General features: G+C 46.6%; 1 protein-coding gene across 2 annotated transcripts in view; it reads left to right on the plus strand.

Annotated features, from left to right (window-relative positions):
• Nucleotides 1–19,793, plus strand: part of LOC147028155 (kinesin heavy chain-like) — an 84,292-nt gene that overhangs the window by 2,694 nt on the left and 61,805 nt on the right. Inside the window, exons 3-8 of one of the 2 annotated variants that reach the window (XM_085878295.1) lie at nt 198–271; nt 377–481; nt 2,013–2,061; nt 13,973–14,028; nt 17,802–17,889; nt 18,896–19,020. In XM_085878295.1, the coding sequence (XP_085734421.1) occupies nt 198–271; nt 377–481; nt 2,013–2,061; nt 13,973–14,028; nt 17,802–17,889; nt 18,896–19,020 (497 nt within the window). The remainder of the gene's footprint in view (nt 1–197; nt 272–376; nt 482–2,012; nt 2,062–13,972; nt 14,029–17,801; nt 17,890–18,895; nt 19,021–19,793) is intronic. The other variant, XM_085878296.1, reaches the window with a different exon arrangement.

Below are 19,793 nucleotides of genomic sequence, written 5' to 3' on the forward strand. Positions count from 1 at the left end.
TCTGGTATCCGCTGAATGGCCTTTTGTGCAGAGTTCCAGAGTGGCGAACATGCTCGCAAACTGGTCAGGCGGTCGAGCATATGATCGGGCATTTGCACTGAAGGAATGTGGCACATGGCTCATCGTTCCTTCGATCCAATTAAATGCTTTGTCTAATTTGTTGTTCCTCGGATCCCACTTTATTCTTGCTTTTGTAGATGTTTTGGAGGGTTACAATGGCACTATTTTTGCGTATGGTCAAACGGCTTCAGGCAAGACCCACACGATGGAGGTAAGCCGAATATTGAGTCGTGTGTGTGTGTGTTTTGCCACGGTGCATCTCGTTTCGACAACGTCCTCGAGCCCAGCTTTTATTTTCTGTATTTTTTTTTTACAGGGCAATCTGCACGATCTAGAAATAATGGGGATAATTCCACGAATCGTGCAGGACATCTTCACGTACATATATTCGATGAATGAGAATCTGGAGTTCCACATAAAGGTCTGTGAGTCCCGCCGGGCTGGAATTAGGGTGTGAGAGTTCAACTATTTACACACATGCCACAGGGCTTCTTCCCAATATCAAAGAGAGCTTGCGGTTGAAACAGGCACAGTTGCCCCTCTTTTATCAATCTGTCACGTTCATGGTGGACAGGCTGGAGTAACATTCCCAAGGAAAACAAACAATCATGTTTCTGGCGTCTTTGGACTGATCATGGTGTAATCTTTTATATCAATTCACTTTTATACAGTGAATTGACCTTTTAAAACAGATTTTCTTTATGCTTTGTGTGCATCCCCTTTTACTCGGAAAGAATCTCTCTTGTAATGTTTGTCAAAACTATTTGACTGCGCACTTGCCATCTTGAAATGTCGATGCACAGGTGCTGACTCAAAATAGCTCAAAAGTGACTTTATCCACTTGGAATTCCACTTTGCATTTGGCTCGGAGCAAGCGCCAGTTGTAAGCTTCTTGACGCTGCTCGTTTATGGCTCGGTCACGTTGTAATTCTTTTTGGAATCTTGTGCATCGTTTATGGTGCATTTGGAAGAAGAACGTTGCACTCGAACAGGAAGCATTCTATAGCCCAGCCCTCACTTTCAGCAAGCTCCTCGTCGACTGAAGTACGCACCATCCGTTACCGTCAGCTCTGTGCACGCGTCTCCTCTTTTAAATCCCAAAGCTGGATATGTAGCATGCACCGCACCTGCGCTGAGCCTGTTCGACGGGCTTTCGCTCATTTAATTGTACCTGGCCATCTGTTTGTCCAAGCTAATTTGTCATCCCCACAGATGGTTCTGGCATCATCGCCCGAAACGCTGCAGACTTGCTTCCGAGTCACGTTGAATTGCCGACACTATTCTTGCCGTTTTTGTTTTGACACTTCCTTTTTTTTAAACAGTGTAAGGTCGTCATTTTTTGTTATTATTTTTTTTGTCCACTTGAAGGTTCTTCCACGCAATTAGAAATTTAATTCTTTGCTTCTCAGGCTGCCGGATAACTGTATTCCCATTTTCATTTTTCACGTAATTTCTTCTCTTCAAGGCTTGCTGTATACGAGTGAAATTTTTGTTTTTTTAATTTTAACCCGACAGTATTAAGCACTTCTTCGATGCATTGAAACATTCCCTGGTTTACCACACATGGTGTATCTGCTTCTCTCCACACATTCAACAAGTGCTAAAACACCGGTTTTTATCCCCCGCCGCATGTCGGAAAGGGGGATACTGTTGTCACCCGGGTCGTCCGTGGTCTGTCCGGCTGGCTGGGCGTCAACATTTATAATGGAAACAAAAAATGTTTTTTGTAATAAATGGAAAACCACTTATCTGATTTCAATTATTTTTCAATGGCGGGGGATTCCCCATCTCTGATGGTATATTTCATGTTTTGTAAGCATTGTGCAAGGACGAAGCAAACCCCTATCGACAGCACAACAAATGCCGCAAGCAACTGGTTTGTGTGATATTGGTGATTCTAACCATATAAGTTACATGCAATAATGATGGTTCCTTCTTGTTTTTATTCGTAGATTTCCTATTTTGAAATCTACTTGGACAAAATTCGGGATCTGTTGGACGGTATGTATACCAAAGCCTCCGCTCCCTGTTGTTGTTGCACTTTACGTGGCACCCCCTGTTTGGGATGATTGTTGTTTTGGCAATTAAAGTTGTTTGCTTGGCATTGTTTTCATGATTGGATCTTGTTAATGCTTGTTAATGTTCTTAATTGGGGAGATTATTTGAAATACGAGGGTATGTTTGCTTTGTGTTTTTGTTTCAGCTTGCTACCTTGCTGGCTTCTTCGTGTGCTCGCTCTGCATAGCATTTTGTTGGTGCTGAACCCATGGTTTCCTGATTTCCACCAAATTGCACTGAATTGGGATGCTTCGTTATATGCACGATATTCGGGCAAAATTTTCCATTTCAAAACTATTTCCTTGCCAATTTTTACCTCCGGCACCGAGGATGGGTACAGGCCCTGTTTTCACCCCTGTTTTCACCCCTGTGTGTCTAGTGGTCTGTCTGGGAGTAGGAAATCTCAAAACTTCATGGATGGATTTGGATGAAACTTGTTGGACAGATTGAGTGTGTGACGAGGATGAATTGATTCAATTTCGGTGAAGATCCGGATCCGGATTCACATGCTGGAATTTTTATGTGATTTTTCACCATTGAAATGATAGGGCGAAAAACGATATAGCATGGTATCTCAAAAAGTTATGGACGGATTTGTACGAAACTTGTTGGACAGGATGGGTGTTTGGCAAGGACGAATTGATTCGATTTTAGTGAAGATCTGGATCTGGATCTGAATCCGTCCACAACTTTTTGAGAAATCGTGTTATATTGTTGTGGGCCAGGTATCGGCGACGAGCACGACTGCTAGGTGGAGCAGAAGAGTCGGCTCCACCCAACAACCGGATTTCAGATCGTTACCCTCGGATAACTCCGAAGGTAAGGGTCCCTTACAGGACCGTGAATCGTCAATAATTCAGCCACGTGGGACAGGGTTATTTGGCAATCTTCAAAATACCTCAAGACCCACGTGGCGAGCTACTGAGGGATGCACACCCTTGACGTAGCTCGAACAGGACGAGCTGTAACCGTGCTCGACCCATGCACAACCCGAGCGGATGGTTACGATATCCTCTCGGTCCAAATGCACAAATACTGCAGCAATGGCCTTTTTCATTCTCCCAACACGCACCGTGCTAAGCCAATGAAGGAAAGGACAGAAACGAGCTGAAACATCCAACAAATGGATGTTTATTTACAATGGGGGTGGGGGGGGAGGGGGAAGGAACACGGAAGGGCAGAGTTAAACCGACTAAGCAATGCAATCATGCAAAGCAAAAAGCACTTAACAATTCCTACTTATCGACGGGCCCACACACAGATGCACACCCAAGAGAAACGGACCCAAATGGTCTTTATTCGGTTCTCCAGCCACAGAGGATAGTTCGGCTGGGAGTCAGGATGGCTAGCTACCTGGCCGCGAGCGCGCGGCTGGACGTCCACCCCTTTCCGGAGCTCCGCTCGCCAAAAGACGGACCAGGGCAGCCAGACGCAGACCAGCGACGAGATGAGATCAGAGAACCAGACCAGCGACGAGATGAGATCAGACCAGACTCAGCGGCAGGACGAGACCAGAAGAACCAGCGACAGGACGAGACCAGAAGAACCAGCGACAGGACGAGACCAGATGAACCAGCGTAGCCTGACTCGATGACCGCCCGTCCCGTCTATATCTTCTCCTCCCTGGCGTCGGGGCGGGGGGGGGGGACGTGTCTCTGCCCTCCGCACACCTCATTCGCCGGGGAAATCCATCGTCTCCCCATGATTGGTCGGGTGGCGTGTCGGGGCGTCTCGATTCCCCGCCCCCCGAAGAGGCTTCACTTCTCTTGGAGTCCGCTCCGCGCCCATCGAGTAAAAAATGACGCATACCCTCATTTGTCGCCAGGCCAGAACGAAACGCTTCGTGAGCGGGCAGACAATGCCGCGAGCAGGGTTGTTGTTGGCGTTGTCATAAGTGTAAAAATCCTATCTATAAAATTACTTCGCAGCGCATGTACACTTGATTCCCATTTGACATAGGGGAAAGGGAGCTATCTATCCACATTTACTTATCAAAATAACTGAGCTATGGGGACCTGAATGTTGAATGTAGTAAGCTTTCAGATTCGTAACACTACGCCATCCCCCCCCCCCCCTTTACAGACTCGTCCTGAGTGGTCAAATTTTCATGTGACCAGCATGTGTAAGTTTTCCCCTAGTACGTTTTACCTTCGGATCCCTGAGTGCGACATTTTTTTTTATACATGTCCCAAAAATCAATGACCTAATGCGCTGCGTAACTAACAGACTCACACAGACGACTTAACTAGAATTGCCGGCGCTGCGACAGACACACAGGTGGGTTAAACTTATTTACAATTTTACCTACAATTTACACTAACCATGGCCCAGGACCTGTCATCTGTGGGAAGAAGGCACAATAATGTCAACAGTTTGTGTGGGTGAGTGCTCAGCAACTGATGGTCAGTCGTCCTCAGGGCCTGCTCAAAAGGTCCCACTAGGTTGTCTCAGTGAACCTTCTTTTTTTTTTTCTCTTTCCATACCCCCAGCTGCTGGAGGCAACTCACCCTAACAGGCAGGCCATGCGCCGTCCCACAGGCCATTTGAAGTGGCCTTTATGCAAGAAGAGGTGGCCAGGCTGCTCAATGCAGTCTCTGACACATGTAAATGGAAATGGATGCAAGAACACAAAACAATGGATGGTGTAGCTGCCTGCAGGGCAATCCTTGCAACACACACTGAAGGAGATCCTGGCACACATGGATGAACGGTGACACAGGGGCAATGCAAACAGGGCCAGCAGGCATGGGGTCATGGCAGAGGCAAGCAAACAAGGCATGGCAAGGCAATGCAGACCAGGAAATGCAGCACAAGCAGGCCGGCATGTGAAGCTGGCCGGCCTCTGATCTGGTCCCGTCAGATTTGTGGAGGGAATGCAGTGGTGCTGGCCGGTCCGGAAACAGGCTCGGACCTACCTTACTGTCTCCCCCCCCCCCCAACCTATCGCCTTTGCCTGTCTCTGTTCATACCCACTCTCTTAGTTTGCAACAACAAAACAAATTTAGACCCCTTTTTATTTTTTTCTTATAATCTCGTCTCCCTAACCCCCTTTCTGTCTTTGTCTGGCTAACCTATCCTATCAACCTAGCCTACTCCCAACCCCTAAAATCCTTTCTGGAGGGGAATAAGGAAGAGGCTAGCGTCCTGTCTCTAGGCCCAACAAAGCCTCAGAATAGCCTCCCACAGATTTCAGCAATCTTTCCCAAGGTGGGTCCAGCGGCCTACAGAGACCGAAGGGATGGATGGTGCGAAGGGGTACATTTTTTTTCGAACTACCCAAGCATTTTTAAACTTTAAACTACCCCAGGGCTTTTCAAAATGCCTGGCTCTTTTAACTATAGGTTCTAAAAACCATGATTCCCGTCGACCGTGTTGGTGTCCATTATTAATTTGGGCCTAGCCCTCAAATTTTCACTCGTGCCCTTGCACAATTTCATGGCTGGGCAGCGTGGCTCACTTGGCAGGGAGTTCCCCTCTGCGAAACTCTAACCATGGCACCCCCGGGCCCTGAGGCTGTCTCTGAGCCTACCTACTCCCTATGAATATGGGGGGTTGCCCTTCCCGGCATTGCCCCCCTCCGATGCCCACGTGGCATTTTGGCGCTCCGGATCCCTTTCCGAGGGTCACCCGTGCCCACTACACTATCCCGGTCCCTTGGACCCTTGGCCGACTCTGGCCGACTGTCTGGTGCCCGGGGGTGTATCTACTCGATACTCATCTTTCAACAGCCACGCTCCCAGCCGGTCCATGGACTCCTGCACCCCTCCAAATGGGTTTCGAGCCTTCTTTCCACACCAACGACAAAACGACCTCCTTTTGGTAAATTTGACTAACCCACTAACTAACATTATACTGACTCCAGTGTCTCTTCGGTGGGATTCACTCCTCCCCCCCACTCATTCATTCGCACCATGCATCCCACATTCGCTCCATTCACATTCTTGGGCCTACTGTCCCACACTCACTCATCACACATTTGTTTTTCCTTTAAACTCACTCATACACTCCAACACTGCCATTCCCCTAACTATCTCGTGCTCCCACGTCATCCCTTAAACGAGTGCACGTTCCATTTAATCTAAGTGGCTAAGCTACGTCCCCACTACACATTCCATGTCCGTCCATGTCTCCCCAAATCCATTTCCCATTCTAAATCGAAACGAAATTCCGACGAACTAGTCCACGGGCCCCATGGAGGATGGCTCATGCCCTCATGAGGTCGGTCTAACTAAGCTAAACCCATCCCGCTAACTAGTGCTTCCTTTGCCCAAACACCGGGCTGTGTACCTGGAGCGAGGCGTTTTTTATTTTTTTTTTCTTTTCTTTTCCTTGCACCGCCAAGGCAGCGGTCGACAGCTTGCCCGTTCGTCCCTTCCATCGGGCGATACGTGCAGCCATGACATCACCCTGCGGATCTCACCGAGCGCTCGCTTCCAAGGGATTCCCCACGCGAGCCAACGTTTGCAGCTCACCCGCAACTCGCGCTGGGAAATCCCCGGTGACGTCACTCGCCCAGGGAACCTGCACGGCTTGCCGTGCAGACCCGCCCGAGCGTGTCGTCCCGGGGGCTCGCTCCGCGCATTCCGCGAACGGAACACACGGTGCGCAGCATGTGATTCCTCGCACACGCGCTCGCATGGGGACCGCTGTTTGCCGAATTCAATCAACCCTCTCCGCCATTTTAGCCATCCACGAGGCCTTGTTGAATCCCACACAGAGCGTTTCCGCGCTGGATTCCTTACACGAAGACGCGCGTGTGACGGCTGTTCGCTAAATGCCGAACAGGCCTCGCATGCTACGTCCTGCGAAGCCGGCGCGGTTGCCACAATAATTTTATACGGCGCAGAAGGCTCGCCACACCCGTCTCCCATCTGAGTCGGTCCACGTAGCAACTCCTCGCACGCACTCACGCACGCCATTTTACTCACACCATACTCACCTTCTGGCACACATTTCAGCACACACTCCAGGACAATCGCACTGGGGAATCGTGTCAACTCAAGAAATCCTGGGGTTTCCATACCCCCCAAGCTCCGCGTGTACCCGTTCACAGCACTCATCCGCTCAACCTCGTTCGGCCCGAACGGACTCACCTCGTCGCGATCTGCTTTGAGAGAGCGTATTTTCTCCCTCTTTTCCTCAAGGAGGCTATCCTGCTGCTCGCACCCGGTCACGAAACATTCCACCAGCTCGACCTCATTGTCCCCCACTAACTCTACGTGTGTGTGCTATTTATCTTTGTTTCCCCGTATTTCGTTCACCTTTTCTTGTTCTACCTCTGGCGTCTCTGGTGTTCCCTCCTTTGTCTCCTGCGTCTCCCTTTGTGTCTCCATGAATTTTTCCGTCGTCCCCTCGCGTTCATTAGTTTTAGTGGGGCGGCTTAGCCCAAATATTCAAAAGAATTGTGCATTTTGTGATACAAGCACCAAATTTGGCACAAATGTACATTAATATGTTGCGAACATATTCTGATATTGGGCCACTTGAAATCTACATTTGCTATTATCTTTGGACGTAATGGAGCTATTGACTTGATTCTGGTATCTAAATGTATGTTTTTGGGGGCAAGGAGTCCAATGGTACCATTTTCAGGTTTATATTATCTATCACAGTCTGTTACATAATTTTATTTGGAAATTATCAAGGCAAATATTGGATTCAACACAATACTTTGAAAAGAATGTCTTAGTTCTGTAAATGTAAATAAAAAAAAACGATACTAAATCACTCGTAGCAACTCAGACAAGCTCATATATACTGGCAGTCTAAAATATAAATTCACATCAAGTGACTGCAGCGGCACTGTACATCCTGCAACACCGTGCCTACAACCACTACTGTCTGGGAGAAACCAGGGATGCAGAGGACCTTCCGGAGTTTGAAGACTGGTATTGCCAGAGAGGAGAAGACATCCCCCAGTTTCATTACTGGGCAACCGTGCTGGAACTAGAACTGTTGGTTCTAGTGTATGTGCGTTCTCTCAGGCAGGGATCATTAATGATGTACCTCGATGCTCTGACAGAGCTGGTGCCCTGGTTCCATGCACTGGATCACACCCACTATGCTAGGTGGATACCAGTGCACCTGAAGGACATGGCCGAACTCACCATCAAACACCCAGATGTAGCCAGGAAATTCAGGGAAAGCCACTTCACCGTTCAGAAAACATAGAGGGTGTTCTCTTCAATCCCGATTGACCAGGCACATGAGCAGAATAATGCCTGCATCAAAGGAGACGGTGGAGCAGTTGGGCTCACTGACAACCCTAGTGCCCTACGTCGCTGGATGGTTGCGGGACCAGAAGTTGCCAGGGTGATCGAAGAATTCCAGGATGGGAACCAACACTGGAGACGGCAAACAGCAGACACGCGTCATCATGATCAGACGCCAAGTGTACAGGCCTCATTTGTGAAAGATGTTCGCTCTCTTGTCGGTGTCATAGAGGAGATGGGCAACCCATTCAAGGAGGAGACTCAGGATGTAGTCAAACTGGACACAAAGGAGATCGCAGATCCTGCTGCTGTGGAGACCGTGATGAATGCCAAGAGGATTGGCCAAGAGCAGTTCGAGGCTTTCACCAGAGAGTGTCTGTTGGACAGAACAAAGGCAGTGGACGCACCCATTCCTCGTAACAAGCTGAAGGTGTTCAGCACTTCCACTCCAAGAAGCCAAAGCATAGGTCAGCAACAGCTCGCCTCCATCAAGAATGACCGTGAACTCTTCGCACGCCTGTACATTGGCTGGCAGACGAGGGATGGAAACCTTGAGGAGTTCTTTTGTCACGAGAATCGGGCATGTCCTCCTGCATTGTCTGATGGTGGAAGCCTCTGCACTGGTACCAAGAGTGATCTCCTCACCTGCTTGGAAGAAGTCTCCGACACAAAGACAGAGACACTTGTCACGACCTGTATTGTGCTTGATGGAGCAGCCATCGTCCAGATGCTGAAGCCGGCTGCATCAAAGACCTTTGAAGAGTATGCACAACAGATCTTCATCCCATATATGTCCACGAAGCTGCAAACAGTGTCACGCCTGGATCTGGTCTGGGATCTTACCTTGCTGATTCACTGAAAGGTAGTACACGTGCAAAGCGGGGACAAGGTGTGCGGAAACGTGTGGTGGCTGCCGCAGCCATACCAGGAAACTGGCAGAACTTCCTATGAGTGGACAGCAACAAGACCGAGCTGTTCTGGTTCCTCTCAGCAGCTCTCATGGAATGGTTTGACCAGGAGGACAAGCAACTCTTCATTACTGATGGAGAGGCAGTGCTCAGCAAGCCACTACTGCCAGATCTGACCTCACTCGCCCCATGTAACCATGAAGAAGCTGACAGTCGGATGTTGCTGCATGCATCTCACGCAGTCCAGCATGGACACCATGCAATACTCATACGGACTGGAGACACCGATGTTGTGGTGCTGGCAGTGTCCCTGGCACAGGAGTTGCAACCAGAAGACAAACTGCGGCTGGCATTCGGAACAGGCCAGAGTTTCCGATACATAGCAGCACACGAAATAGCATCTGGATTGGGACGAGAGAAGGCTCGTGCACTGCCAATGTTCCACGCTCTAACTGGATGTGACACTGTGTCTAGTTTTCATAGACATGGCAAGAAGACTGCGTGGACAGTCTGGACGGTACTGCCAGAACTCACTGAGGCGCTGCTGCTGCTGTCCTCTGCACCTCGTGACATATCGGACGATGCAATGCACATCAATGAGAGGTTCGTGATCCTGTTGTATGATCGGACCAGCAAATGCACAGACATTGACAAGGCCAGGAGGAAACTCTTCGCAAGGAAGAACAATGTGCAGCTCATCCCTCCAACAAAGGCAGCTCTGGAGGAACATGTCAAGAGGGCAGTGTATCAAGGTGGACATGTGTGGGGTCAGATACTGCTGCCAGCACCAGAGCTCCCTCCACCAACCAACTGGGGTTGGTCAAGGACTGGAGAAGGACAGTACACACCTTACTGGACCAGGCTAACTGAGGCAGCTCACAGCTGCATTGAGCTGGTTTCTTGCAAGTGCAAGAAAGGGTGTGTGAGGCGCTGCAAGTGCAAAAAGGCTGCCCTTCAGTGCACAGCCCTCTGTGTGTGAAGTGGACTGCACATGACGATGAGTCTACAACATGCATGTACTTGTGGCAATGCTGAACATGTTAACATGACACTGTTTATGTACAGGTATCTTCAGTACCGGTATATACCTAGCCTCAGATACCAGTACACCTCGCCTCAAATACTAGACCATGTAGCATGTCAGTATTATACCGAAGACATTTACAGAGCTCAGACATTCTTTTCAAAGTATTGTCTTGAATCCAATATTTGCCTCGATAATTTCCAAATAAAATTATATAACAGACTGTGATAGATAATATTAAGTTGAAAATGGTACCATTGGATTCCTTGCCCCCAAAAACATACATTTAGATACCAGAATCAAGTCAATAGCTGCATTACGTCCAGAGATAATAGCAAATGTAGATTTCATGTGGCGGCCATTTTGAAATCCAATATGACGGACATAAAGAGAGAATTTCAAGTGGCCCAATATCTGAAAATGTTCGCAACATATTAATGTACATTTGTGCCAAATTTGGTGCTTGTATCACAAAATGCACAACAGGTTTGCTATGCTGCTGCACTATTTCTTCCTTTGTCTCTTTTATTATCTGCGTCTCCGTCACCTCTTTGAGTTCTTCCGTCGTCCCCTCGTGTCTCACCCTACACGTTTCGGTCTCCCCAATTAGTGTGGTGGCGTCGCTCGTCCTCCAAACCTCACCCGTCTCCATTGCGGGCCGGACACATTCCACACTCCCCCTCGTCGGTTCGGTCGCTCCGCCACGTGGTGCAGCCATTTTGCAATCCATTGTCCGCATTTCACCACTCACCTCCTTCAAGTTTGCCCTCATTGCCTCTTGCCCTGCCTGGAGACTCAACCCCATGCTCTGCATTTCCCCTCGCTGCATTTGCATGTCACTTCATTTCATCCCTCATCTCATCCATTTTGTTTACCAATGCTCGCGCATTGCGTGCATCCCATCTTCGCATCCTCACCTCTATTCTTTGCCTCACCTCCGCATCCCTTTCTTGTATCATTCTTTGCATGAGCTCCATAACCTGCTGCGCTGTCACCTGCCCTGGCCGCTCCCACTGACTACATTTAGTGGTGCAGTTATCATAATAAAAAGAACCAGATGAACGGCATTGCCACTTTTCCCAACCCTGGGGTAAGGGTGTTTCTTCTTCACAGGTGTTTTCCTGAGCCACACATTCCTTTAACCTTAGGTCTTTACCCACCTGCTTCAGCCCGTCTTGGTTTGCCATTTTGCGTGTTGGGAATAAAATTTAATATCGCTCGCAATTTGGGGGAACCGGGGGGGGGGGGGAGTTGCTCCGCACCCCTGGTCCGAATTCCGTGAATTTATCCACGGAGGCGGAGGGGCCGAATCACACTCCTGATCACCAATTTGTTGTGGGCCGGGTATCGGCGACGAGCACGACCACTAGGTGGAGCAGTAGAGTCGGCTCCACCGAAAACCCGGAATTCAGATCGTCACCCTCGGATGGCTCTGAAGCTATGGGTCCCTTACAGGACCGTGAATTGTTAATAATTCAGCCACGTGGGACAGGGTTATTTGCCAATCTGCACAATACCTGGAGACCCATGTGGCGAGCTACCGAGGAATCCGCACACCCTCGACGGAGCTCGAACGGGACGAGCCGTAACCATGCTCGACCCGTGCGTAGCCCGAGCGGATGGTTACCGAGGTCCCGCCGGTCCAAATGCACAAATATTGCAGCAACGGCCTTTTTAATTCTCCCAACACGCACCGTGCTAAGCCAATGAAGGAAAGGACAGAAACGAGCTGAAACATTCAACAAATGGACATTTATTTACAATCGGGAGGGGGGGGGGAGGAAGGAGCACGGAAGTGCAGAGTTAAACCGACTAAGCAATGCAATCATGCAAAGCAAAAATCACTTAACAATTCGTTTTTATAGACAGGCCCACACACAGACTCACACCCAAGAGAAACGGACCCAAATGGTCTTTATTCGGCTCTCCAGCTGCGAAGGATAGTTTGGCTGGGAGTCAGGACGGCTGGCTACCTGGCTGCGAGCGTGCGTCTGGATGTCCACCCCTTCCTGGAGCTCCGGTCGCCAAAAGATGAACCAGGGCAGACCAGCGCCAGTGATGAGATGAGATCAGAGAACCAGACCAGACCCAGCGGCAAGATGAGACCAGTGCAGACTCGGCGGCAGGACGAGACCAGAAGAACTTCGACAGGACGAGAACAGAAGAACCAGCATAGACTCAGCTGCAGGACGAAAGCAGAATAACCGTGACAGGACGAGACCAGAAGAACCAGTGTAGACTCAGCGGCAGGACGAGACCAGAAGAACCGCGACATGACGACACCAGAACAACCAGCGTAGACTCAGTGGCAGGACAAAACCAGAAGAACCCCGACAGGACGAGACCAGAAGAACCAGCGTAGACTTAGTGGCAGGACGAAACCAGAAGAACCATAACAGGACGAGACCAGAAGAACCAGTGTAGACTCAGCGGAAAGATGACACCAGCGCAGACTCAGTGGTAGGACGAGACCAGAAGAACCAGCGGCAGGACGAGACCAGAAGAACCAGCGGTAGGACGAGACCAGAAGAACCAGCGGCAGGATGAGACCAGAAGAACCAGCGGCAGGACGAGACCAGAAGAACCAGCGGCAGGACGAGACCAGAAGAACCAGCGGCAGGACGAGACCAGAAGAACCAGCGGCAGGACGAGACCAGAAGAACCAGCGGCAGGACGAGACCAGAAGAACCAGCGTAGCCTGACTCGATGATCGCACCATCCCTTCTATATCTTCTTCTCACTGGGGGCGGGGGAGAGGGACGTGTCTCACCCCTTTGCACACCTCATTCACCCGGGAAATCCGTCGTCTCCCCATGATTGGGCGGGGGCATGTCGGGGCATCTCGATTCCCCACCCCCCGAAGAGGCTTCGCTTCTCTTGGGGCCGGCTCTGCGCCCATTGGGTAAAAAATGACGCATACCCTCATTTGGCGCCAGGCCAGAACGAAACGCTTCGTGAGCAGGCGAACAGTGCGGACAATGCCGAGAGCAGGGTTGTTGGCGTTGTCTGTCATAAGTGCAAAAATCCTATCTATAAAATAACTTCGCAGCGCATGTACACTTATTCCCATTAGACATAGGGGAAAGGGAGCTATCTATCCACATTTACTTATCGAAATAACTGAGCTATGGGGACCTGAATGTTGAATGCAGTAAACTTCCAGATTCGTAATAATATATCCTTTTTGGCCTGATCTCTCCATGGTGAAGAATCAGTTTAAAATTCGAGTATCCGGATCCGGATCTTCACCAAAATCTAATTGGCTCGTCCTTGTCACTCACTCAACCTTCCACCAAATTGTCACTTCCACCAAATTGTCACTTCCACCAAATTTCATCCGAATCTGTCACAACTTTTTGAGATATCCTGTAGACAAACAGACAGACAGACAGACGGACGGACACGGGTGAAAGCATAACCTCCTTCCACCTTTCGTGGCAGAGGTAAAAACAGTTTTAAAGAAAACTGAATTAAACTGATCTGATCTCATTCTGATGGTCATGAGTCATCTGGAGGGCCATTACAGCAATTATTGATTAAGGTCTTCGCCATGACACACTGAACCTGTTCAAGTGTTTTAAAATTTTCTTTGGATACCAATCCAAAAGCCTATTGTTTACACAATACATCATGGAATCTGCAGATTTGTTTCTCCAATTGATTTGCATTTCTCAAGTTTTAAAAAGATGACTTGTTTTTCTCATTTGCAGTGTCCAAGACAAATCTCTCTGTGCATGAGGATAAAAACAGAGTTCCTTATGTGAAGGTAAGCTGTACGACGTCTCGCCTGTGCGGTTCTTCTTCTTTTTTTTTCCTCGTTTATTACAATTGTACAATCATCCAATTTGCCAATCAATGTCCCTCAACCCGGAATTTAATTTTTCTTCATATTTTTAAGATGACTTAATATTCCCAAAACTCCCCCCTCCCCCCCCCCCCCGCTCTTTTACTTCCTCCCCACACTCCCACAATTTATAGAAGACTATTAATTATGTCGCAGGTTTTGCACTCATGGAAGCATCATGACTTTCTCATCACTTTCCACTTTTCAGTTGGTTACCAGGACACGAGTATTCTGATTTTAAAGGAACTTGGTGGAGGTGTAAATCTGGTGTTGGCTTAGCGGTTAAGGTGGCTGGCTTGTAACCGTTGAATTAACACCAGGTGGGGTTGACTCAGCCTGTCATCCTTCTGAGGTCGGCAAAATGAGTACCAGTGTACTGGGCTAATTATGTTCCATTCCGGGTGACCTGCGTCGAAGTGGTGACCTGTGTCCAGGAGTGTACTCCTTGCCAATGAAACTGCTTCGGCAGCCGTATATGCCTTTACGGCACGAAAGGAATGTTTTTGGTTTTTTTTCCTCTGTAACCGAAGGTGAAGGAGGTTATGTTTTCACCCCTTTCTTTCTGTCTGTCTGTTTGCAGGATATCTCAAAATGTAGTGGATGGATCCGGATGAAATTTTGTTGACAATTTTGGTGTGTGACAAGGACGAACTGATTAGATTTTGGTGAAGATCTGGATCCGGATCTGACTCCAAGAATTTATTAAGTGATTCTTCACCATTGAGAGATGGGGCTCAAAAACGATACATAGCACGATATCTCAAAACGTTGTGGGTGGATTCGGGTAAAACTTGGTGGACACGTTGTGTGTGTGGCAAGGACGACTTGATTCAATTTTGGTGAAGATCTGAATCCGAATCTGCATACGAGAATTATTTAATTTTGAAGGTGATTCGTCACCATTGAGAGATAGTGCAAAAAACTATATATATATATATATATATATATATATATATATATATATATATATATATATATATATATATATATATATATATATATATATATATATATATATATTATCCCTGTGTCGTAAGAGGCGACCAGGGTTGCGTCAGGAAAGGCATCCAGCGTAAAACCTGTGCCAAATCATAATGGATGATCCGCTGTGGCGACCCCTAACGGGAGCAGCCGAAAGAAGAAGATTATATATATATATATATATATATATATATATATATATATATATATATATATATATATATATATATATATATATATATATATATCCTGGTGTTGGCGTAGTGGTTCGGGCAGCGGCTTGGGATCCAAAAGGTCCTGAGTTCAAGCCCTGTTGGGCCACTTAATTAATGCACCAGGGGGTTGACTCAGCTGTCATCCTTCTGAGGTCGGTGAAATGAGTACCAGTGTACTGGGCCGGTGTATACCCCGGTTAAAATAGGTGTACCATATCCCTGTGTTGTAAGAGGCGACCAGGGTTGCGTCAGGAAGGGCATCCGGCGTAAAACATGTGCCAAATCACTATGCGGATCATACGGATGATCCGCTGTGGCGACCCCTAAAGAGAGCAGCCGAAAGAAGAAGAGAATATATATATATATATATATATATATATACATATATATATATATATATATATCTATCTATCTATCTATCTATCTATCTATCTATCTATATATATATCTATCTATCTATCTATCTATCTATCTATCTATCTATCTATCTATCTATCTATCTATCTATATATATATATATATATATATATATATATATATATATATATATATATATACATATACAGTGGGGAGAACAAGTATTTGATACACTGCCGATTTTGCAGGTTTTCCCACTTACAAAGCACTTAGAGGTCTGTAATTTTTTATCACAGGTACACTTCAACTGTGAAAGACGGAATCTTATACAAAAATCCTGAAAATCACATTGTATGATTTTAAAATAATTAATTTGCATTTTATTGCATGAAATAAGTATTTGATACATCAGAAAAACAGAACTTAATATTTGGTATAGAAACCTTTGTTTGCAATTACAGAGATCAGACATTTCCTGTCATTCTTAACCAGGTTTGCACAGACTGCAGCAGGGATTTTGGCCCACTCCTCCATACAGATCTTCTCCAAATCCTTCAGGTTTCGGGGCTGTCGCTGGGCAACACAGACTTTCAGCTCCCTCCAAAGATTTTCTATTGGGTTCAGGTCTGGAGACTGGCTAGGCCACTCCAGGACCTTGAGATGCTTCTTACGGAGCCACTCCTTAGTTACCCTGGCTGTGTGTTTCAGGTCGTTGTCATGCTGGAAGACCCAGCCACGCCCCATCTTCAATGCTCTTGTTGAGGGAAGGAGGTTGTTGGCCAAGATCTCGCGATACATGGCCCCATCCATCCTCCCCTCAATACGGTGCAGTCGTCCTGTCCCCTTTGCAGAAAAGCATCCCCAAAGAATGATGTTTCCACCTCCAAGCTTCATGGTTGGGATGGTGTTCTTGGGGTTGTACTCATCCTTCTTCTTCCTCCAAACACTGCAAGTGGAGTTTAAACCAAAAAGCTCTATTTTGGTCTCATCAGACCACATGACCTTCTCCCATTCCTCCTCTGAATCATCCAGATGGTCATTGGCAAACTTCAGACGGGCCTGGACATGCGCTGGGTTGAGCAGAGGGACCTTGCGTGCGCTGCAGGATTTTAATCCATGACGGCGTAGTGTGTTACTTATTGTTTTCTTTGATACTCTGGTCCCAGCTCTCTTCAGGTCATTGACCAGGTCTTGCCGTGTAGTTCTGGGCTGATCCCTCACCTTTCTCATGACCATTGAGGCTCCACGAGGTGAGATCTTGCATGGAGCCACAGACCGAGAGAGATTGACTGTTATCTTGAACTTCTTCCATTTTCTAATAATTGCGCCAACAGTTGTTGCCTTCTCACCAAGCTGCTAGCCTATTGTCCTGTAGCCCATCCCAGCCTTGTGCAAGTCTACAATTTTGTCCCTGATGTCCTTAGACAGCTTGCCATTTTTGGAGAGTCTTGCCCATTGTGGAGAGGTTGGCGTCTGATTGATTGAGTGTGGACAGCTGTCTTTTATGCAGATAACGAGTTCAAACAGGTGCAGTTAATACAGGTAATGAGTGGAGAATGGGAAGGCTTCTTTAAGACAAAACTAACAGGTCTGTGAGAGCCGGAATTCTTACTGGTTGGTAGGTGATCAAATACTTATTTCATGCAATAAAATGCAAATTAATTATTTAAAAATCACACAATGTGATTTTCAGGATTTTTGTTTTAGATTCCGTCTTTCACAGTTGAAGTGTACCAATGATAAAAAATTACAGACCTCTACGTGCTTTGTAAGTGGGAAAACCTGGCAAAATCGGCAGTGTATCAAATACTTGTTCTCCCCACTGTATATATATATATATATATATATATATATATATATATATATATATATATATATATATATATATATATATATATATATATATATATATATATATATATATATGATATTTTCAAAAATGTATTGGATCAGATATGTTCTTGTGGATCAGGCATTGTGTGGCGGAGGTATGCGCTCCACCGAGTGCCCTTCTAGTTATTATTTTATTGGTGAAGGTGTTGGCTGATTTTCCTGTGTTCACCACCTCCAGCTTATTTTCAGTCGTCTGTCCTGGTGACGACTTCTGCAGTTCTTCAAATATATTTCATCATTGTGTTACAGGGATGCACCGAGCGTTTTGTTTCAAGTCCAGAGGAGGTGATGGATGTTATTGACGAGGGGAAACTAAACCGCCATGTTGCTGTCACAAGTAAGTTACCCCAAAGATAGCGGCAAGTTTTGTTACTTTGCCACCGAAGGTGGATGGAGGTTGTGTTTTTAGCCCTGTTTGTCTGTCTGTCTGTCTGTTTGTGAACAAAATATCTCAAAAAGTGGGGGACAGATTTGTACAAAATTTTGTGGAGAGCTTGGGTATGTGACAAGGATGTAATGATTAGATTTTTGTTAGATTGTGGAGAAATGAAATTTATTAGATTTTAGTGAAGATCCAGATCCAACTCCTTGAATTTTTTTAAAGTGATTCTTCATCATTGAGTGACCGGTCTAAAACGATATGTAGCATGATATTTCAAAAAGTTATGGATAGATTCGGACAAAACTTGGTGGGTGAGTTAGCTCGGTGGTGAGAACAGGCCGATTAAATTTAAAATCAGGTCCAAATCCAGATCCAGCCCATCAGTTGGATACAATACATCAACTAATCAGCCTGGCGGAGGAATGCTCTCTGCCGAGTGCCCTATTGGTTAATTTTTTTATTTATCCAGAAAGAATGCTTTGGCTTTGGGCTGACAGGAAGGCCCAGAGGTATGCACACCTGCCTCTAATCCGACTTGCTTGGGTTTGAATCTCAATTCAGTTTCACAGGCAGGATGATTCATCAATGTGTGTGCGCCTTCCCTCGGATGGACGTTAAACTGGACATCCCATCTGCGAATATTAGTTTGTGGACGTTAAAAAAATCCCACCGTGTCCTTTGTGAAGAATAATCGAGCTATTGCCGGCACCATGAACAAATTACAAATTCCTGCCCTGACCTACCTGACCTACCTACATTGCATCAGTGCCACAGCCTTGCCCCTTAGCCAATGATGCAGGACAGCAGCCTTGTGTTGCATACAAAATAAGAAGCTTTGTCTTTTTTAGTACTCACCCTCTGAGTTGAAGCAGAGTGCAGGTCTGTAGTGACAGATTTAGCTCTACCCATTGCTTTCTGTGCAAAAGGCCTGGTCTTGAAGCGGTGCGCTACGTGTCTGCAGACATGAATGAGCACAGCTCCCGCAGCCACTCCATCTTCCTCATCAACGTGAAGCAGGAGAATGTGGAGACGGAGCAGAAACTGAGTGGAAAATTGTATCTTGTGGATTTGGCCGGCAGTGAGAAGGTAATGTTGGTTCCTTCCATGTTCGTGTGATCACTGATGTTTCTCTGTTTAAAATATCTATTATGTGTGACATTGTGATTTATTTTTTTCATGGGTTGAGCCACTGCTCTTCTCACTGTGTGTGCCTGGTAACGGTCAGCGGTTCAAAGCGTAATTTGCAATTTGCTTATCGATGCACTTGTAAAAACTTGTAATTTTGATTTCCCTGTGCCCCTCCAATTATCACTTTGAATGCTTTTTTTTTGATTGATTTAAGATTTTTTTTTTCTCTCAATTGGATGTGTCGTTATGAGTTCAAAATTGCACAACTAATTGAGGGAAAAATCCGATATATTGTCGGACTCCGACATTCGCGGACCCCACATTTGCGGGTTATAAAGTGTGACCTGCTTCTACATTTGCGTTTCTTTTATTTTTATTTCTATTTTTTTAAACACTTCAGGACTGGTCTCCTATATTAGGCCAGTGGTTAACCTCGATAAAGGGCTACATTTTAGGAGTTTAATCAACCAGCTTGACACAAAGCTACAACAGTCTCATATGAAAGATGGTGATCTCAGTAACACATTTATCCCTGTTGTCCTCATATTTTGGTGTGCGGTCCATGAAATATTCACATTTGAAGGATACACCCGTCTGAATATTTGGACCATTTCAGAAAATCACATAATGGACTCCCATCTACCTGTTGGATATGACGGAACTACCAGCTGATATCCATGAAGCTTTCAAAGAAGGCAAGTTTGCGATACGACGAGCAGCAGGCACTTTTA

This window comes from Eptatretus burgeri, chromosome 4 (assembly GCF_056783735.1).
Source record: "Eptatretus burgeri isolate ZD-2024b chromosome 4, Ebu_testis_v1, whole genome shotgun sequence".
Classification (NCBI taxonomy): Eukaryota; Metazoa; Chordata; class Myxini; order Myxiniformes; family Myxinidae; genus Eptatretus; species Eptatretus burgeri.